Source organism: Lontra canadensis, unplaced genomic scaffold, assembly GCF_010015895.1.
Source record: "Lontra canadensis isolate GAN:19392208 unplaced genomic scaffold, GSC_riverotter_1.0 scaffold45, whole genome shotgun sequence".
Taxonomy (NCBI): Eukaryota; Metazoa; Chordata; class Mammalia; order Carnivora; family Mustelidae; genus Lontra; species Lontra canadensis.
In genome coordinates, this window is record NW_022631039.1 from 9731933 (window position 1) to 9754128 (window position 22196).

A 22196-nucleotide genomic window follows, 5' to 3' on the forward strand; every position below is an offset into this window, starting at 1 on the left:
TATTTAAGGGGCGCCTGGCTGGCTCAGTTGCAAAAGCATGTGACTCTTGATCTCAGGGTCATAAGTTCGAGCCCCACACTGGGTGCAGAGATTACTAAAAGAATGAATGAACGAATGAATATTTAAAAAAATAAGACAGACATACATACAGACCAATGGAATAGAATAGAGAACCCATAAATAAACCCCCTCATATATGATCAAATTGACCATTCCATGGAGGATGGCACTTGGGAACAAATGGCCCTTGAAAAACTCGGATCCACCTGCAAAAGAATGAGGTTGAACCTCTCTACCTTATGGATCCAAGATTTAAATGTAAGAACAAAAGTATAAAAGTCGGGCACCTGGGTGGCTCAGTGGGTTGAGCCTCTGCCTTCAGCTCAGGTCATGATCTTGGGGTCCTGGGATCGAGCCCCACATCGGGCTCTCTGCTCAGCAGGGAGCCTGCTTCCGCCCCTCTCTCTGCCTGCTCCTCTGTTTATGATTTCTTTTTGTAAAGCAAACAAACAAAAAAACCCAAAACCCCCCAAAAGACCAAAAAACTATAAAAGTCTTAGAAAAAACATGGGGGGAAAACTTCGTGACATCCGGTTTTGCAATAATTCCTTGGATACAGCTACAAAGCACACAGGCAACGACAGAAAACTAGATAAACGGCTACATCCAAATTCAAAACTTAGCTGTGAAGTACTATCAACAGAATGCGAGGGCAGCCCACACAATGGGAGAAAGTAGGTGTAAATCCTGTACCTGTAAGAGATTAGTATCCAGAATATATAAAGAACTCCTACAACTTAAAAAAAAAAAACAAAACCCAACAACCCATTGAAGAAATGGATAAAAGATGTGAATAACTGTTTCTCCAAAGAAGATACACAAGTGGTCCATAAGCTCATGAAAGATGCTCGAAACCACTAATCACAAGGGAGATGCAAACCCAAACACCAGTAAGACAGGTGCCACCCTACACACCCCTCGGGTGGTTGCTACAAGAAAGGAAACGAACGCTGACAAGGATGTGGAGAAATAAACCCACGTACGTACCAGTGGGCGGGGCGTAGAAGGTTCAGTGGCTGAGGGAAACCGCATGGCAGTCCTTCGAACAGTTCCAAATAGAATTACCCTAGGACGCAGCAACTCCGCTTCTGTGCGTATCCCCAAAGGACCGCGCTGGGGGCCCAACCGGAATTTGTACGACCCTGTCCACACGGCATTCGTCGCAATAACCGAAGCAACCGGTCGAGGGACGCAGATAACCAGGATGTGGTGTGGTCGAAACACAGGATCGCTCAGCTTCCAGAAGGAACCGCGTCCACACGCTCTAACACAGACGCCCCTGGAGGGCGGATGTCGAGGGAAGGAAGCCAAGCACAGAAAAACAGATACGTACGGTTCTATTTACCGGAAATGCCTGGAGTAGACACATCCACAGGACAGAAAGCAGAAGAAGAAACTGCCAGGGGCAGGGGGCTCGTGTTTAAGGGAGGCAAAGCTTCCATTTGGGAAGATGAAGAAAGTTCTGGAGAAGGATGGTAGGGGTGGGGTGGGGTTATACAACCATGTACGCGCTTAATGTCACTGAGCCAGACACTTAGAAATGGTTCAAATGGTGACTCTTATGTATATTTTCCCATCATAAAAGTGTTGCCTGCTTCTCCTTCTCCCTCTACACCCGGACCCCTACTCATTCTCTTTCTCGCTTTGCTTTCTAATAAACAAAATCTTAGAAAAATACAAAAACTTAAAAAGGTGAGAGTCTAGTAACAGTCCTTACCTTGCTTGCAATGGTGTTTGGAGAATCAAGGGCACAAGCCGTGTGTGGTTCCCACAAGCAGACCGGTTCTCTGGCTTCTCAGCTCCAGGTCCCCGGCCTTTCCACGTACCAATGGTGTGTAGAAGGTGCTGGAGCTGCCCTGAGGAACACTCTTCTGCCCTCCCTGCTCCAAGGCTGGTTCTCCTAGGAAGCGGGGGCAGCGCCGAAGGCACGGTGTGGGCAAGCCTGGCACAAAACCCGGCCCCTTGGTACACCAGCCTCCCTCCTCCAAACACAGACCACACATGTCCGCCACCAGTGTGCTCCACAGCTGACGCCCCTTCTCCGTGAAGTGGAGGGCCGTCCCCTCAGGATGCAGGGACCCTCTACCTTCCAGGACTGGTGACCTGTGCAGTGGCCCCACCTTGGGGCCACCAGCTGCCATCGACCCTGACTCCCAGGCGCAGACGGGCCCCTCCACGGTCGCCTCTGCGTCTTCTGCATATCTGGTTACGCCTCTTGGACTGGACTTTGTGGGGACAATGCATGCGATCGGCCACAGGCGTCCCCCGTGCTGGCCTGGGGTATCGGGGGACAACAAGGCTGGTAAAGGCAAGGCCTGGGAAGGGCTCCAAGTCCTGGCCCTGAAAGGGGCCCTGCCAGGCAGACCCTGGGTTGTGAGAAGGCCGTCCTCCTCCTCAGAGCAGACAGAGCTTCCCAGTGGAGTGAGCCCTTTTAAATTCAGAATCCTAATCCCGTACGCCATGGGCTCAGGAACCGCAACCACCCCCAAACCCCCCTGCAGGCCAAGCTGGGGGCTGGGCAAGGCCTCCGTGCACAGAGGCCACCCAGCAGCAGCCCTGAGGTGGGGAGACTAAGCCAAAGGGACCAGACCCCGGGCATGGTTCATACCGTCAGAGTCGGGACCAGCCTTCTCTGTCACCATCACAAAAGCCACTGCGTGTGGGTTCCAACCCCGGAATTCCAAACTGAGACCCCTCCAGGCGTCACTGGCTTGCCACCAGAGAGCCACCCTGAGCACGGCCCCTGCCGGCCCGGCAGGGCTCGGTCCCCGAGGGGCTGAGGGCACACCTCACAGAAACAAGCATTTCCACACACATAGGGGAGGACACAGCCTTTTATAAAATATTTATTCTAAAAAAATCACACTGTACAAATTTAGATAGAACATTCTCAATGCTCGTATTTATAAAAATCTGAACAGAACAGACTGGAGTGAACAGACAAACTTTGTGGCTGTTTCCTTTTTAAATTAGCAAGGAAAAGTGTTTTTCCAGGTACGATGATAGCGGACGTCCCGCAGGTGCCCGACAGGCAGCGGTGAGAGGCGATCGGTCCCCGGGCCGCTGCCAGAGCGCGCTCTCCCGGCAGAAGGCGCTTCCACCCGCGCGGGCAAGGCCGCCCACGGGCCGCAGGAGGCCCTGCTGAGCCGCGTCGGCCGCTCCGGGAGACCCTCGAGCCGGTTCCGTACAGCGGAAGTTTGTGCTTCGAGAAAAGCCAGCACAATGTGTTCATAATTTCCTGTTTCTCTAACAAAGCGGGTTTTCTGTACACTTGTTACAAAGGTCTGTACAAAAGGACAAAGCTCCCGGGAGGTGTCGCTTCTGAGTTAAAAATGGACAATACGGAACTGTCTTCCGCGGCTCAAGCTGTACATTCACACAGAGGGAGGAACACAGTAAAAAAGAAAGAATTCACACATTCCAGACCGGGGAAGCCTGGTTTCTTAAAAGGAGCAGCAGAAGCTCGGACGTTTCTGCTCTGCTCTGGCTGGAGGCCCGGCCCCCGTCCCGGGCGGGTGGTGCCCCCACCCCTCCTGGAGCTCCATGTCCCGCTCCCGCACTGGAGCGGTCAGGAGGGGTGGGGGACGGGGGCGGCAGCCCGGCGACGCCGCGGACCTCGCAGCTGGTGCGGGGACAGGCAGATGGGAGCGAGCGGCCGGCGGGCGCGGGGCAGAGAGGCGCGTCACGATCCGGGCGAGCTCACAGCCACGGGTGCCAGGCGGGGTCCATGCGACACAGGTTGTCCAGGCTGTTGGCGGCGGCCACCAGCGTGTTCACTTTGCTCTCCCCGCCTTCAAACTGGGCCAGGTTGTGCAGGCGGGTCATGATGGCAGTGACCGCCTTCTGCACCAGGGAGACCAGCTGCTGGCTGTCCATGTTCTCGGGCTGCCCCGCAGCCGAGAGCGGAGAGGAGGTGTCCTCCTGCGTTTTTTTGTGCCAAGCGATGATCTCGTCCCGAAGCACCGTTTTCAGGATGCCATCCACCTGCGCCGAGAGAGAAGGAGATGGCGCTGGTTTAACCGCGAGCAACGCAGAGGGGCGGCTTCCTAACAGGGCTGGGCCCGACTGCGGCGGGAGCCATGGTGCCCGGGGCCTCGCCAATGTGCCAGGGAAGCCGCCTGGGGTCGAGAAGTGACCAAGAGGCCCAGCACTTTGATCTGGTCTGAGCAGGACACGTGTCCCACGGCACCTGCTACTGTCACACCACTTCCTGGAGCCAAACGTCTGTGTCACTCCACGAGACCTGTCGGGGCCTATTCCCAGCGCTGCAGCCAAGAGTGAACAGGACAGAGACACCAACAGCCCCTTGCCCTTAGGGGGCTTTGGTCCTAACAAAGAAATGCCCGGCATGCCCTGTGGTGATGGGCATGTTCAGGGAACAGCAGGTGAGGCAGCCTCGGAGCGGGTACTTGGCGGGGGGAGGGGCTGGTCACGAAGTCACATTTGGGCTGAGAAGGAAGGAATCAAGGACAAGAAGCATGTGGCTGTCACATGACCCCAGCACAGACTCGGGGTTCCGGCCCAGCTCCACCACTCCTCGCCTGGGTGACTCTGGAAGTTACTTAGCCCTCTGTGCCTCAGTTTCCCCATTTACATACAAGGCATAGTAAAAGAGCCTCCCAAACGTGTTTTTTAGAAGATTCCCATACAGAATGGTCTACATTTTAGCCAACTTAAAGGCATTCTCTACATTTAGGCTGTTAGGAAATGTGAGTCCAAAGTTTGGAAACAGCCCCGAGTCCCTCCCATCTACACTGCACTGTCTACACGAAGAGTAGCGCATGGCGTTATCCAGGTTGTAACAGGCCTTTGAGATATGGGGAGCCTTCTTCTTCTTAAAGTTTTGAAATGGATGCCATTCTAAGACCTGCCCAATCACTGTTTCCAGAAGTGTAACATTTCTATCTACCTGAGGACTTCCTATTTCAAGCCTTGCGCCGCGGGTACGTGACTGTGAACTCGCTGCATCAGAGCACAGGCGGCTCCTCACCGAGAAATCCCAGGGCTATCTTTATTCCTGTTATACTCATGCTCTCCCCAAAAAGCACTCGCCCCTGATGGACATGTGCAACCGAGAACGGAAAACCAGAAGACGTGTATAATGTAAAGTCTGTGTTCACAGTTAAGCATTCAGCTAATCATTTTAAAACCGTTCTGAGTCTGCGCTTTTGGAGAGCAACTGGTATCTGAAGGCCTCTCAAGGCACAGACTGCCCATCAGTAGAAAAAAAGGAGGAAAATAAAAAGGTACGAATGGTTCCAGTTAGAGGAAAAATAACCTGAGTTCAGTCCCCAGTTGCAGGGAGAGAATTACTCCAGTGGTCAAGACAGGCTGGGATTTGAATACGAGAACTGGATTTGAACCCCGGCCAGCCCTCTCCAGTGGTGTGAGCTCTGACAGTCGCTCGCCTTCCCTGCCCTTGCTCCCTGTCCATACGACCGCCCAGAGCAGCTGCTGAGAAGCCACCACGGCAACCAAAGGAGCCGCTGTCCTGTCACCATGTCACTGTGACAGAGCCGCCCCACAGTCTTCTGTGGCCGACACCATCCATCACGTCTCCCACCACTGGGTCTCAGGGTGTGCCTTGCCTGTCACAGTCCTTTAGGCCCAGTAGCCACGCGCAAGTCAGACGGGTGTCTGCAGACAACAATTCCGCCCTTTTATTTTTAGGTGATCTCTACACCCGAGGTGGGGCTCGAACTCGCCACCAGAGATCAAGGGTCACACACTCTACTCACGGAGCCAGTCAGGCGCCCCTCTTCTGCACTTTTGTAGCAGAAAGCGTTACAAAAATGTAGAATGGAAGACAGCTACGAAACCAAGTAAACGAAGCGCTGAGCAACACCAGTAGTTGGGAAAGTCCTCCAACAGAGGCTTCCAACTTCTCCATGTAAAATTGCTCCCTCAACATCCTCCATGCTATTAGATAGCAAAAATCTTGAAACACTTTTAAGAACCCTGAATTGCATGGCAACAGCAAGCCTTCTCCTTCCTTACCAGCAGACCAGCAGCCCTTAAGGCTTCAGTGGCCCCGGTGGCCCCATGTGTGCTGTGTGGCCTACCTTGAAGTTGGGCTGGGCAAAGCAGCGGGCGACAGCGATCATAGAGGCCGTCAACGGGCCGGAGACGCCGATGGTGGTCAGAAATTCGGAAATGTTGGGGGTGAGGCGAAAAGGGACGGGCCGGTTGGCATCTAAGTCTCCAGTGGCATCGTTTATATCAAATCGGAAGTAGGCCACATTCAGCTTGCCGGTGTCCTAAACCCCAGAAGGAGACAGTCTCAGAACTCCCACAGCACAGCGCCCACATGGAAGGACAGGCCCTGCCCAGCAACACCCAATTACCTGAGCGATCTGTAACATCTCGGGGTTGAGTCGATTTAAATGCAAGACGAATTCTGCAAAGCCAATCAGTGCGAGCTGGATGGTGAACATCTTCCGGAAGGTCCAGTAGTCCGTGGCGTTGGGGAACGTGTGCAGAGCCCACTCTTTGAGCATGCTGCGTGGGACCATGTTACTCTGAACTTCTTTGAGGATGTCTCGAAGGACCTGAAATGGTAGATCACTCCACCATAGCTTCCCTCGACTTGTTTTCTCTAAAGGAAAACTCTCAAATTGTATTTTCGTACTTACTTGGCACCAACAGTGTGACTTCTGTTGACACACATACATATATGATGTCATTCAACTAAACACGGGGATGTCAGTTTCCCTCTCGGGCTCATGTCGTAAGCTTAGAGCAACAATAGAGCCACCTGAGTAAAAGTGTTAGTGGCATGATGTGTGATACCTGTCTTACCAAAAATTTAGGTAAAACCCGAATACTGCACCTTGTTAACTACAGAATATGCTGGAACAGTTAACGAAAAGAACAAATGAATAATTGGATACTGACACTTCATACCTGAGACTACTAAAGACAGAAGTGCCCTAAACTGCGGGAGTCAGTTTCTCAAGGCAGAGCAGATGTTACACAACACTTCACACTGAATTCTGTGGACACCACAAATTCAGAGACGGTCTCGATAAAAAAACTTTACTAGAGTTAATTTAGTTCTTGTTAGACCAAATGGTAAGGGCACAATGTCTGTTCTGGGCTAAGTTCTACCCATGGGCTTTCAGTAGCTACTAGAATGCAGGCCCTAAGCAACCAAGAACCACATAGACTATCAAGAACACTAGCACAAATCATAAAAAACAAACAAAACCCGACACTTTTATATAAACTTCGGAAAATTTTTTAAATTCTGGAAATTAAAGGCTTACAACCATCTGAGTAGCTTTTACTCAAGAAAGAGAGGGTGAATCCTAGTGACAGCGAGCTTTGGAACAGTTTAATTATACTATTCCCATCCCCTTTTCTCCACTTTCACGGTGGCCTTGAAAACCAAGAGCTTTGCACCCACGGCAGCTGGAGAAACCAGCAGCCTAAACAGCCACTGCAGTGGGTGAATGGGTTCAGTGAGCCCCCAAAACCTCATCTCCGCAGAATTATCATTCTTCGTCTTGTCTGGCGGCTTTCTGAAAAAAGCCCCATTCACTGGGCTTGTCTGACTGAACTCCGAGTTCAGTCAGTGAGGAGCATCCATTTCAACTGAAGGGCATTTGCTGCAAGCAATCCGTGACAACAGCTTAACACCGCAGATGCCCGAGACAGCGATACCAGCTGCAGCGCAAAAGACTACGGCAAACAAGAGGAAGAGCTAGGGAATGAGACGACCACACGAGACTTTGAAAAGCTTCAGTATATCCCTGAGAAACCCCAGAAAGTCCTATGCTCTCACATGTGCTGACTACATAAACAGAAGTGCAAGCTAAGGCAGAGAGATAAATTACTTGGACATGTTGACGGGCATCTCTCCCCTTTCCCCAACACAAAGAGGCCCTCAAAAACGGAGAAGACTTACTGCTTAAAGGCATGTGAGAAAATCTCTGTCAAATCACTGCCTAGCTGAGCAGAGATTCCCATGACTGCACATGACAAAAACACTTTTGCAAAGTAGTCCAGGAAAGTTACTAAACGAGCAGCAACAATAACAAGACTTGGGAAAAGGATCGGATTTCTAGAGTTGTCACCTATTATTAGAAATACCAGTTTTTCAACAAAAAATCATGAGGAAAGTGAAAGAACAGGAAAACACGGCCAATACACAGCAAATAAAGTGAAGTCCTTGTATCCAGAACATAAGAATTCTTAGAATAATAAAGACAAATCATATAATTTAAAAATGAGCAAAGGACTTGAATAGACATTCTCCAAACAAAATACGCAAATAGGCAATTAGCACATGAAAAGCTAAGCTGCTCAACATCACTTGTTATCAACCAAAATGAATGAGGACGACTCTAACCAAAAAGACAGGATAATAACTACTGGCAAGAACGCAGAGAAAAGAGAACCTTTATCCACTGTAACCACCTGGGAGGATAGTTTGGCAGCTCATGTAATGTTAAACAAAACTGACCATACGACCTGACCCATCCATTCTACTCCGAGGTGTATGTCCAAGAGAAATGAAAACATACATCCACATAGAAACATACACGAATGTTCATAGTCTTTAGCACTGGCTGTAAGTCAAAAAGTATAAATAATCAGGGGCGCCTGGGTGGCTCAGTGGGTTAAGCCACTGCCTTCGGCTCAGGTCATGATCTCAGGGTCCTGGGATCGAGCCCCACATCGGGCTCTCTGCTAGGCAGGGAGCCTGCTTCCTCCTCTCTCTCTGCCTGCCTCTCTGCCTGCTTGTGATCTCTCTCTGTGTCAAATAAAATCTTAAAAAGAAAAAGTATAAATAATCCAAAAGTCTGCCAACTGACAAAGAGATAAACTAAACATGGTATTAGTCACACAAAGGAATATTAAGGAATAAAAAGGAATAAACTACTGATACACGCCACAAAAAAGCACATATTGTCGGATTCCCTTCATATGATGATGAAGAACTAACATATTCACAGTATGCGTGAAACTGAAAGATTCGTGGTTTCCAGTGTCTGGGACAGAGAGGAACAGGGAGTGAGAGTAATGGGTATGAGGCTTCTTTTGTGGGTGACGAACTGTTTTAATTCTTTTTTTTTTTTCCCTTGAAAAGGAAGCTCCATGCCCAATGTGGGGCTTGAACTCCTGACTCTGAGATCAAGTCACATGCTCTACTGAGCCAGCCACGTGCCCCTGGGTTGATGAAATGTTTTACAGACGAAGAGTGGTAATGACTGTACAACTCTGAATATGCTAAAAATGCTAAATTGTACATTTTATTTTATTGTATTTGAGGGGTGGGTAGGGGGGAGAGAATCTTACACAGGCTCCACGCTCAGGATGGGGCGGGGGGCTCGATCTCTCAACACTGAGTTCAGGACCTGAGCCAAAAATCGAGTTGGATATTTAACCAACTGAGCCATCCAGGGACCCCTGAACTGTACATTTTAAAGGGTGAATTTTCTGGCAAGTAAATGATACCTCAATAAAGGTATTGTAAAAACCAAAGGACGAAGCAGAGTTAGTAAGGCAACAAGCCAGGTGCAAAGAGTAAGAAGGGGCCATGACACTGGATTGTTCTGTACCGTTGCCAGCACCTCGAGCTGGCCGGGAGGACCCCACTCCGTCTCTAAGCTGAACCGACCATCACCCTCATCAGTCACAGCCAGTTATAAAACACTAGGGGACCCTCATGTCAGCAAATATTTGCAAATGGAGATCATCAGTTTCCACACCAAAGGCAAATGCAGCCTTAAGGATACAATCCATTCTTCTCCCACAAACACCCCAGGACTGTCCTTGGTCCACAGAGTGACCAGGCAGTGGCCTGTGACCTGATGAAGCCCAGATGCCAATTCCCAAGGGAGGCCGCAAGCTCTGTCTGTGGAGGTCAGTCAGGACAGATGGATTCTGCACGGAGGCAGGAGGCTGCACCGGACCCCGCAGGCCCTCTGTGCCCTGAGCACTGCCAGGGTGGCTCAGACGAGCACCCTGTGGGCTCCATCTTGCTAACAGTCTCCCATGCCCCAGACTAACCAAAGTGCTGACATGAGTGTTCCCTGGTGTTTTATCAACAGCCGTGTGACTGACGAGGGTGACAGGCGATCCACATAGAGACCCTGTGGGGTCCTGCTGGGCCCGCTAGACCTGGACAGACGGAGGCCAGCTCATAGCTTCTGGCTGCTTGGTATGGCTCCTAGAAGCCGGGAGGCCCTCTCAGGAGGCACAGGAAGGACTACAGTGGCTTCTGGGGAACAGGCCAGGAAAGGGGGCTCTTGGTGATGCACCCAGTGCCGTGCAAGACCTCCTCATCCAGACTCCACGCCTCCCTCACTTGCCGCCACGGGCAGGAATCTATAGGCGGGGAGGGCCCTTTGCCCACCCAGTGAGGCCAGAGCCACCCAGGCTCCTGCGGTCGGCACTGTGCTCCTCCCGAGGGAGTTTCCCCTCCCGACACAGCTGGGCTGACGTGTTTCAGCACGAGCCCCTTTCTGTATTTTAGGAAGTATTTACAGTACAGAGACTGTGTCACCTAACGCCCCGCAACAAACCAGAGGAACGTGAACATGAAGGGGATAAACGGCCTCATGTCCCGTAGGTCAAGTTTGGCTGCCACGTGAGTTTGCCATGAAGTTACTCTGCAGCAAATGTCGTATCATTAGGGTCCCCGGTCATCTCATTTCTACCACCTCACATGGCCAAGGACGGAAAAAGGTACCTCTCGGCTGCCCACAAGGCCGCAGGCAGAGCCTGCGCTCCCGACCGTCCCGATTCGGTACCTGGTGGCTGGCTTGGGTCCCGCGGGCCTGCACCGTGGCCAGTCTGTCATAGTACCGGGAGATGGGGTTGTCGTGCTCGATGCCCTTCTTGGCACAGCGCTGCTTGTAGATCTCCACGAGGGAAAGAGAAGAGGGGTTGTCCTCCACGAGGCGCATCTGTGGGGACACCGCCACCACTCGTGGAACTGGGGAGAAAGGAGAAGGAAATGGGAGCAGACCGCGAACACGCCCGGGCAGTGCTCGACTCCGCTGCTGGGGACGTCCTGGGAGCAGCTCACTCAGCCCCTTGGTGAGCAGAGAAGGGGCTCAGACCGGAAATCACACACTGTGTCCTAACTCCGCACCTGGCACGAAGCCCGGTGCCCTGGCGGAGCCTGAGCTGCCACCACCTTGTGATGAAGACACAGGTGAACAGAAATTCTTTAGGAAGCAATCTTCAAAAATACAAACTAGAGACTCTACCAACAATTCACTCTTTCGAGGCCCTCCCTCGCCGGCTTCCATCGGAGAGTTCCATCCTCGCACTCGGCCCCAGGTGCCTGTCCAGTGAGGCTTCGTTAACCGCTCCTCCGGGGTCGGGAGGCCTGGCCCCAACTAGGAGGACACCCCAGCCCTGCTCTGTGTTCTGGGGTTCAGCTACGGGAAGCTCCTGGGGCGAGTCTGCTCACTCTACCCGGCCACTCCGTGGAGCTGCACTGAGACTGGGGCGCACCCGGGACCCCGACGACCACGCTCGCACTGGAGAGGCCGCTGATGAAGCAGTTCACCTCATGTGGGGACAACCTCCACCGGGATGGTCCCCAACCAGAAAGTGCCGGGCGTGCCCGTCCCGGAGCCGAACAGCCACACTCACTCCCCAAGTCTGTCTTCCCATTGATGCGAGCTCGGGACCCGTCACTGGACGTCTGTGAACTTTAGTTTCTTCATCCGTAAATGAGAGGATAGTACCTACCCCACAGGGCTGCTTGCACATTAAATAATACTTTAAAGATACTAGATCAAGGGAATATTATTAAGACTCTTTTATTTTTTTTTAAGTAAGCTCTATGCCCAACACGGGGCTTGAACTCCTGACTCTTCAGAGTTACGTGCTCTACAGACTAAGCCAGCCCCACGTCCCTTAAGACATTTTTTGGAAAATATTTTGTAGAGAGCGGAGAAATCTCCAGAAGATAGCAAAAAAGGCCTCAGAATCAAGCTTGTCCAGTGTGGGGTCACAGCAGTTGCCGCACGGGTGTTGCTGAACAGAGGAGGCTGTGACCCTGTGCCGGCACCAGCCTGTCCCTAGGCCCCTGTGACTGTCGGCACCCGCACTGGGTTTCAGTGTGGTGTGTACACACACACACACACACACGCACACGCACACACACACACGCTTCAGCCCAGCGTGAACCCAGCCTAACATCAATAAAAGCACGAGTTTCCTGTGAGGGGCGCCTGGGCGGCTCAGTCGGTTAAGCATCTGCCTTCGGCTCAGGTCATGATCCCAGGGTCCTGGGGTTGAGCCCCGCATTGGGCTCCCTGCTCAGTGAAGAGCCTGCTTCTCCCTCTCTCTCTGCCTCTCCCCCTGCCTGTGCTCTGTCTCTGTATCTCTCTCAATGAGTAAATAAAAAAAAAAAAAAAAAACACTTAAAGAAAAAAGAAAAGTTCCACTGTGACTCAAAGGCCCCTATTTGAACTGTCATTTGATGCTGACAAAGAGTTTGTTTCTTTGGAGAAAGCAAAGAACCATGTATTTTACCCCCAGACAAGACCCACATTATAGAGCACGTTACGTACATGTTAACATGCATACGGTTTTCTACAGACTCGTTTCTGCGATCTACTTCTTATTTCAGGGATACTGAACTTAAGGGATTTTGGGTCAAAATGGGTGGGAATCTTAGTGGTCAGAAAGAAGCTCTGTCCAGGACCAGGTAACGTGCACTGCCACGGGCTCCTAGCCTCAAGGATGAGACGCTGCAATGTTCTCACTGGTTCTCTTCTCTGGGATGACAGCTCACCTCTGGCCCCGTTAGAGACAGAAATGGGTCACTCATGAATGACCCACAAGTTGGTATGAAAAGACCTTACTCAGAGGCTGCCGGTCACCACATGACCAAGATTTCTGCGGCCTTCTCAGGGCTTCTCGACCCCCTTGTGCTGCATTTCCCACTGGAAAGGCACGCTCTGGCCGTGGCCACGCAGTGCCGTGTGAGCTCCAGGAGTTGCTCGGAGACCCCCCACTAACACGCTCAGAACATGGCCTGCGCTCGGCCCACGTTTCACCAGCACACGGCCGGATTCCTGGGCAGGGAGGCGCAGCGGCGGGCACAGACATGGCACCCCCTTCTCTAAACCAATACTCATCAGACACTCGTCTTGAACTGAGAAGCCTAAACGCCGGGGAGCAGCTTCTCCTGGGAGTGGGGCCCTCCTTCCAGAACCTTCCGAGCAGGATACGCTTCACGGCGTTCTCTACTCCCAAGGGACGGCACACGTGCAAACACACGAAGGCCAAGGGGAGCGGCCACGCGCCCCCAAAGTGCACCTCTCATACCTGTGAAAAACAGGTGCCTCTTCGTGGTTTCCTTCCTTTTCTCTAGACAGGGGTTCAGCAGGCGGAGCAGCTGCAGCACGCGCTCCTCCCGCCGCGACTCGGTCAGGCAGGCATCGTTCATGACGAGGTACGGGTAGATCTTGCCGTTGTGGCCGCGGATGTAGAGCCTCCGGGCCGCAGTGTTGTGCTTCTGCACGATCTCCACCCTGGGCATAAACCTACCCAAGCGGGCACACGGTGAAACCCCAGCTCCCTGAGCCCCCAAATGCCAGTCCCTTTGAGAAGAAAAGGGAACTTTACACGAATGACATCTGGAGACAGACTCCCACAGGCACAGCTGTCACTCTGATACGGTGTAAACGGTGCGACACTCTTACAACATGGGGGGGAAGACCCCTCAGCAGAGGGAAAACGCAGGAAGAGGACACAGTAGCTTTAAAACATTCAGCTGGGGGTGGAGGGGTCCTGAATTGGGGGGAGCAGGACAGGCAGGCCCAGGACAGTCAGGCACGGGGGCTGTGGGGAGCGGTGCCCTGGGAATAAGGAGTAAGCGTGAGGACTGCTGGCCCTCGCCGTCATCTCCCTCCCATGGACCAGGGACCAGGGAGGTCTGGCCAGAAGGGGAGTCACATCTGGAGGGCCAAGAAACCCAATTCTGAATGCACGAGAAAGCAGACTTCTGGGTCTGCGTGTGACCATTTGTTACAGAACTTCTGACATTTACCATAAGACAGAACGTCTACCCTAACACAGTTTTACAAATGTCCAGTTCTGTTCTGAATACTGAGCTTCAGGAGTTCTACAGACTGGGTGACTTTCTCTTCTGTTCAGTTCCATGGGGATTCAGAAAAAATTCTTTTAAAACCAAGAGAAACACACACTTGACTCAAGACATTTCACCCATCAGTGAGGCCAGACCCTTTAAGTGCCTGATTCCTGAAATTCCAGAACAATCTCACATTCTCCCTTTACAGGTGCAAGAAGAGCACAGGGGAGGGAACAAGCCCGGATCACCGCACGAGATCTGCCCTGAGGCCCGTCCCGCGGCGGGGCTGCCTGGGGTCCCATGTGTCAGTGACCACCACCGCGCCGCCACACTCACCGAGCAATCTTGATGTAATAATGGGTCGGCTTGGGCATCAAAAACTCCCCTGGAATTTCTACTTCAGCTGTCTGTGCCGAGAAATTGCTCAAAAACCGGCACTTTTCTTCTATGAGGAAGAACTTTGGAAGCTGCTTGGTTTTAGCCTCCAGGATTTTGATCCACTTTTTCAACTTGGAAATAAGATTATGAAGCTTCATGGATCCCGGAACACTGAAGTCAAAATCTTCAAAATAAAACAATTAAAAACAGTTTTAATCATCTGGGCTATCTGGAATTCACTACAAAATCACGCTCAAAAGCCTCCCAGGTAGGAAAGAGGCACATTTTATTGTACGTCTAACCCGGAGCCAAGAATATCTTCAGTCCCTGTCACTCTTAAGTGTGAGTCGCAGCCTGAGCGACTTCTCTCCTGACCCTGGGACGAGAGGGAAGGGACAAAGTGCCAAGAGGAAGCCTTGTCCCCGTCACCACAGGCCCTGCGGGGGCCTCCGAGGGGCACAGAAGCCCACCGGCCAGCCCTGAAGGTCACCGCCTTCTGCCCACCTGCAGCCCCGCCTGACAGCAAGCATCACACTGGGGAACCACGGCCCTGGCCCTGTGCCAAAAGACAACACTGCAAATAACCTGAGGCTAAAGGAGAAAAAAAAAACAGTCCAGGCGAATACTAAATTATAAATCAGTTCATTAGAAGAAATTAAGGCAAGAAACTGAAATGACAAAAACGGAAAACGTGTACTTTTCATTTAAGCAACTGAAATACCCGATTGCTGTATATCTCAGATTTTCCTAAAACTCGGCATTAAAAGGTCAATTAAACTGAAAACCCTTCTTAAGAAAAGTGCCAATTCCACACAGACAAGCACCAAGGGTGGAAGAGGCTCTGATTACTCGAACTTGCCAGAACCCAAAGGTCAGGATAAGCCAAACCATCTCAATCACAATGGGAGCCACCATACTCCACGGACAAGGACTAGGATCTAAGACGCGGCAGGGGCCCTTCGCACGCAAGTGGATGGGCTCCCAGGGGCCTCGTGTGGATGCTCTTCCACAGAGTCAGGGTGCGTGGGGGAGCCTGGTGCAGACTCCCTCCCCCTCCACCATCCTCACTGCCTTCTCCCCACCACCCCCTCCGGGGCCTCAGCAGGCTGGGCTGGGGCCAAATGCAGAGAAGGTGAGTGGGGTCAGCAACGTGCCTGTGGAGCCAGGGCCCGGAGGAGGCCCATCAACACCTACACGGGGGCCCGGGGGCACTGCGGCCATCCGAACGCCCAGAAGCGCCGCCCCACCAGCAAGGCGCTCCCATGTCCATCAGCGCGGACACTCCGTGTGAGCCCTCTGGCCACACCGCTCCTGCCCTGAATCCCTAACTCCTGGCCACCACTGACCCATTCTCCGCCTCCATCCTGAGGTTAGTTTACAAACGTTTCCTGAGTGCGGGCCGTGCACTAGGTGTCCTTTCGGGGCTGGCTTTTTGCACCCAGCACGATGGGAGGGTCGTCCAAGCTGCCGCACCAGTGGCTAGCTCCACTTTATTCCTCTCCTGCGAGCAGGGGTGCGGCTTGCTCTGCTCATCCATTTTCTCATGCCGCGTTCGTGTACAAGTTCCTGCATCTAAGTCAGTCCTCATTCCCTGCGGTCACGGGAATGTACTGGCTTTGAACTTTCCTCCACCTCCTTACTGGGGTGGGCGTGAGTAGCCAACACAGGCGACGGGGCCCAAGGACGGAGGTGGGGTAACTCCTCCGCTGTGTGGATGAGGACGTGGCACTGAAACACAGAGCTGGTCCTTCCCGGGAAAGGAGGACCAGAGGGGCTGGTCCTCTGAGCTGCGTATGAAACGCCCATGCTTGGAAGGTCAGAGCCTCAGAGCGGTCTTCCTCCAAGTTTCAGGTTTTGTATTTTTTCATATCAAAATCCGAACTTGTCTCACTCTGAATTCTCTATTTCAGACTTCATTTGATTTAATAAGTGGGCATTTTAAGATTAAAAACACACTGAGTATCATTTCCCTTGAGTAAAATAGGATAGATTCCGTAAAATTTATCTCAGACTCTTCCTTTGTCAGGGAATACGACCGACCACATCGTGGGAGCGTCACAAAGAAAAAAATCGAAGAAGACGGAAGTGCTTCAGTGGAAAAGGTGCGAGGGGCTCATATTTTACTGTTCTAAGAGCATCTTCTTCAAGGTGGGGTGCGCTGGGGGAAGCCCCTCGACCTTAAAGGGAGTTCAGCATCACCTTTAACGACCCACTCACAGCACAAGGGGAGAAAATGCGGGGCCCTGGGGCTGCCTTGAAGGACGGCAAGACACGCCTGATCTCACATGGATCAAAAGAAACTCATGGCTGTAGCTGCAAAGCATCCTTTGCAATCAGTGGGATAAATATTTCCTTTTACAGGACTTCACCCTCGTCTACACAGCACAGATCCTAGCTGTGTTCTCTGCATTATGAGTTCTTAAAAGATATTTTAAATAACTAGCAGTGTGAACCATTACTCTATGGTTTAGTGTCTCTGTGAAGAAAGAATGTTCTGGAGACAGTTATAAAAGCAGTAATTAAACGAGAATGTTTCTATTCGTTGGATTATTGAGCAGACAAACCTTGTTTCCCATGATGATAACTCGGGGGTTGACACTCAACACAAAGGCCTGCAGAAGTTGCCCAGGTGGCTAGAGAGACGCTCTGAGGCCTGGGGATCACTGGGCTCCCATGTCAGAGGATGGGCAGGTCAGCGGGGTGGTGATGGGACACCCGTGTGTGGTCAGCCTGTGTGTGCATGCACTGCGGGAACCAGGGCCCATCTGGCAGGTGAAGACTGAGGCCAAAGGGGACTGGATTCGTCGCCACCGATCAGACGAACCCTGAGGCCAAGGTTCGCGCTCCTCGGCATCTCGAAAAATGCACGGACCCAAACCAAGGGCCAGTAATGATGATACAATTTCCTTGCATCATTTCTGTTACCTGAATCCACTACTGGTTTGAATTCTACTTGTCACCTTAAGCCTGTACCTTTGTGCCCGACTCACCCCAGGCCTGCCATTCAGTTTCCCCGCAAAAACCAAGCAGAGAGAGAGAAGGACAGGAGAGGCTGGATTCAGCCTGAAACCCTCCTCTCCTGAACACCCTCCAACCCCTCATGCAGAGCCTGGCTCCCACCTTCACCCGTCACTGGAGAGAAGGCTGTGCAGCCTCGGGCTGCGGAGAGTTACAGCGACCTCATGATCAGAGTCCACATTTTAAAGAGCCCAGTAAGCTCAGCCAGGTCTGTGCTCGTGAAAACCAGGAAATAACAGCTAGCTGATTGTTAAAGACAGAGGAAGAATGGCAAGTGGAACCTTCTCTAGGTACAGGGAGGGACTCACCAGTTGTGAACTGGCCCTTCAGCTTCTGGAAGACGGGGTCCTGGGCGGTGGCCTGCGCCCGCCTGGCTAGAGACTCAGAGGCCGCGCTGGAGAACATGGTCGAAACGTTGGACACGTTCTCCAGGCCCACCCCGAACGTGCTCACCAACTTCTTGACGAAATTTAGAGTATGGGGGGTAATTTTGGCATCTGACACAGCTCCGCTTTTCTCAAACGCAACAGAGTAACATTTCGCCAGGCCCTGCTGGAGCTGCCTGAGAACCTGGTGGAGAGAAACCCAGATACATCGCAGAGCAGCTCTCAAGGCCAGCAGCTAACTGACCGCCGAGCATCCACCCAGCACGTCCCCTCCCCCGCCTCCCGGCGCACAGGAGGTGTCAAATCAGCAAGAACCTCACAGAGCGAACCTGTGCCCACCCCCTGTGCACACTGCACTGTCAGCGGTGTTTTTAACCATAAGGACCAAGTGTCCTGAATGTTAAAACAAGCAAACAAAAAGTCCTCCACTTTCTTGGGCATACACCTACCCTGATGATTAACCACAGGAAAAACCTTCTATGCAGACAGCTTTGAAGTTACTGCTGCGTGTCCGCGCACACACACACACACACGGTAACAGTAATAACAAGGCGGCCTCTTGGCCAACAAGACAAACACCGAGATACCAGTCATCAGCTTATACGAACACCATTCAGGAGAGGGTCTGGCTGCTGAAAGTGCACTGAAAAACGGACTTCACTTCTGGAGTTACCTATGCCACAGCCGCCTGCCCCCCACCAGCTGCTGCCCGCCCCCCATGGCTGCTGCTGGCTAACTGGTCTCAGATGTGAGCACAGTAAGCAGGGTAAGGCCAGGACTGGCTTTCCCGATCTCATCATCTTCTCCAGGCATACCCCGCGTCAGGTGTTTGAGGCTGTGTTCGTATGCAGACATCTGCTACCCGCCCACTCCACTGTCCAGTTTGACAACACAGAACCCAGACATGACCAGGCAACGAATCTGAAGGATGACAGCCCACAGCACGCGGACAACAGTCCCCGCACGTACCTCTTCGTGCCAGTTCTCTCTGAACCAGACCATCTGATCGACGATGCCTTCCAGGGAAGACAGAAGGGTTGGGTGGAGCTCTCGCTGCATGTGCATGATTCGGCTGCAGCGCCACATTGGGGCTGTTGCTCTTATGGGCCCTGGATCTGATGCAGAATGGGACTGGTTACCCACTGAACTTGGCTGCTGCTGTCCAGAATCTGAGAGTAACACACACAACGCCAATGTCAGCGCAAAACTGGCCGGATGCGAGAGCTCGGTGCTCTAGAGGACCCATCGGCCAAAGGAACGCTGGTTCCTGCGGGCGTGTTAACACAGCACGAGACTGGTTCCCCAGGGACCCTGGGAGCCGCTCCGGCTGGCTCTAAGGACACGTGCGCTGAGGGGCTGGGCATGCGGAGCGTGACTGCCTACAACCTGGCCTTGGATGTTTCCACGAAAAGCAGAAAGGTTCACGTCGAGAGAGAGAGAAAGAGAAAGAGAGAGAGAGTGCATGCTAGCATGTGGGCACACAAACAGGGCCGTGTGCTATGTGGTGAACTGAGGTAAGGGGGCGTAAGTGTTCACTGTCCTCTTTCTAACTTCACCGTAAGGTCAAGCATTTTTTAAATGTTTGGAAAAACTATTTCATGATACATTCCTTGCAGATGGCTCAGAAATTCTAGAAGTAATTAATGAGCAGGTCTACATTTGTTCATCTAGGAAAGCCAAATCATGTGTTTTAAAATAGTATTTTTGAAAAATACAGTCCTTTGTGATGTGAGAAATATACTATAGAACCCAAATGCCCATTTCTCTAGCTTTGGCTCACTCAGAATAAACACCTTAATTTGCAAAGGACTCAAACACCCATCTAGGTAGACCTGTGAGGCCAGAGCTGGTGCCGCGAGGTCTCCAGACCAGCCCAGCTCATCAGCGGCAGTGCAACCACGCCCAGGGGATCAGGTCACCTTCTTACAGAGTCTTTGGCCTCACACCATGAACACCTGGGTGTTAAAAATAGCCTGAAGCAGATGGTGCTTTAATGGTTTACAAGGTACCATGTGTAGCGGGCAACAAACGAAACCATTAAAAGTCACTTCTTACGCAGGAGGATTCAGCACAGATCAAAACTCTTCTATTTGAGTGAATCTGGTAAAACTGACTTCTATGCTGATTCTTCGACAGCTAAAGATATTATAAAGTAAATGACATACATGGTAAGCAACGTTTAGACTCCTTACCAGGATGCATTATTTAAACTTTATAATTCTTCAGACCTAAACATTTCATGTATTTTTCCGACTTATGGACCACATCACTCAGGTAAACCAGCACCCTATTAAATCGCAACCATGGGGAACCACCAACTTCCTTCAGAAACCTAACCCGAACCTTCCAGCCCCACGGTGTCCTCCCACGGGCTAAAGACAGACTGAGGGCAGGAGAGTGGCCACAGCCATCCAGACATGGAGCGCCCCAACGGACTGAGCCCTTCACGGTCTGGCCAGCCAGCCCTGCCCAAGACATACCGCTCTTGTAGCGTTCCCGCTGCTCTATTTTCAGGGTCAGGTACAGGGTCCGGATGGGAAAGTAGACCGCCTGGGGATACACGCGTCCAACCTGCTTAGAGACACGGGGTGTAGAGAGCACTGCTCACCACCGGGCTTCCGGAGGACGACGATCTGCGTGGAAAGTAACTGGCGCCACTTGCAAATGGGCTGGGGCCTCCGTCCAGACCGAGGAGGCACAGAGTGCACCACAGGGCGCATCCACGAGCCCGGACTGAACAGCAGGTCAAACACCTAGTTTACCTCTGAAAGATCTGAGAAAGATGACCCCGGTGCACTCCCTCAGTTCTGCTTGGGGGACTGTTAATGACAGAGAAACCACACCTGCCTTGGATTCGACAAACGTGAGAAAGACAAAGCGCACTGGCCCCCAGATCTTACTCAGGCAAGTAACGGGAAAACTCAAAACCCCACTGGTCAGTCTTCACATTGGGCACCACTCACTGGGAACTGGAAACCGACTCTGACTGACAAACAGGTTCGCCAGAAACTTCACGTAACTGCAGCGAAGAGGATGCTGAAGATTTTCTGTTTAAGAAACACCAGTCCTACCAAACTGGGGTTTTATGGCTTCTTCAAAAGGCCTGAACAGCTACTCTGATGTCCCTAAGACCCTTCCAAGTGCATCTATAAAAAGATGACAGGAGTGGGATCGAGCTCGGCCACGGGCTGCTGGGCAGCCGGCAAACGTACAGGGAGAGATGTCTGATGAACGACAATTCTCCCGCATAGACCGATTCTACGTCCCGGCAGATAAACGCCAGGCAAAATGCCAGTACCCAGGGACATCGCTGCAGCCTCTCGCAGGGAAAAACAAAAACCATTTCTGGGTACAAGTAGGCTGCACAGACAGAACACAGAATGGCATGATCTTAAGTACTTGGTCAGGACTCTCTACATTGACGAGAAGTCCGTCACGGGACCCTCTAACTTTGTAAGAAGAAATGCGCTCACAGGCAGCGACAGAGAACTGTCTCCCAATTCCCACCATCAGGGTCCTTCCTCTACCCCTGGGCTGCTCACAAGGAGGGACAACCTGAAACCATCTCGAATCATGGTCACGAAAGCCTTCCTCCGGGACCCCAGTGTGTGCACTCCCCCAACCCCGACCCCATCCCTAAGGCACACAACTTTCACCCACAACAACGGCACGAGGGGTGACAGCCGCTACGATTACAAGGACTTCAGTCTAAAGGGCAGCTACAAAGTATCAACTGGATATCCGTGTCACTAATTCAGAGGATTCACTCGTAATTTTAAGAGAATACCTGTTTTACTTGCATCTTTGTGTGGCAACATAGGCAAGAAAAAAAATTGGCATTTTAATACTCTAATACTTTAATGATGTAGTGGATTATTTCGTTCCGATCCTGGATTATTTTGTTCCAATCACTTTTAATTGTGCTTTAGATCAAGTGACATTTAAATGTGTGCACCTTCCTACACGGGAAATGAAGACCTAATTTTCTCGTGAACAAAGAGACCCTGTTGCTCCCACCTGGCTAATGAGGTTCAGAAGCAGCTTCCCCTCGGAGCCGACCAGGCAGGTGAGCAGCTGCGGGATCCAGGCCAGCCACTGGATGGGCGGCACGCCGATGCAGTACTTGTCCACGGCGTCGGCCAGAGTGTTCTTGTCGTCATCAAAGCTTAGAAGCCACAGCACCTAAGACAGAAGGAAAATCCCAGAGCTGAAGGGAAACTGAGGCCCTTCATCAATGACTCTCTCCCAACATTAAAACAGCACACAGCATAGCCTTGCTGGCAATGTGGGGA

General features: G+C 51.9%; 1 protein-coding gene across 8 annotated transcripts in view; it reads right to left on the minus strand.

Moving 5' to 3' along the window:
- Window positions 1-3598: 3598 nt before the first annotated feature.
- TRRAP (transformation/transcription domain associated protein) overlaps window positions 3599-22196 on the minus strand; it is a 113325-nt gene continuing 94727 nt past the window's right edge. For 6 of the 8 annotated variants that reach the window (XM_032872675.1, XM_032872677.1, XM_032872672.1 and 3 more), the window contains 10 exons: window positions 21922-22086; window positions 20385-20475; window positions 18874-19073; window positions 17827-18088; window positions 14459-14684; window positions 13357-13574; window positions 10818-11002; window positions 6405-6608; window positions 6123-6317; window positions 3599-4044 (listed from right to left, as the gene is read on the minus strand). In XM_032872675.1, the coding sequence (XP_032728566.1) occupies window positions 3760-4044; window positions 6123-6317; window positions 6405-6608; window positions 10818-11002; window positions 13357-13574; window positions 14459-14684; window positions 17827-18088; window positions 18874-19073; window positions 20385-20475; window positions 21922-22086 (2031 nt within the window). In that variant the 3' untranslated portion in view covers window positions 3599-3759. The remainder of the gene's footprint in view (window positions 4045-6122; window positions 6318-6404; window positions 6609-10817; window positions 11003-13356; window positions 13575-14458; window positions 14685-17826; window positions 18089-18873; window positions 19074-20384; window positions 20476-21921; window positions 22087-22196) is intronic. The other 2 variants (XM_032872676.1, XM_032872673.1) reach the window with 1 other exon arrangement.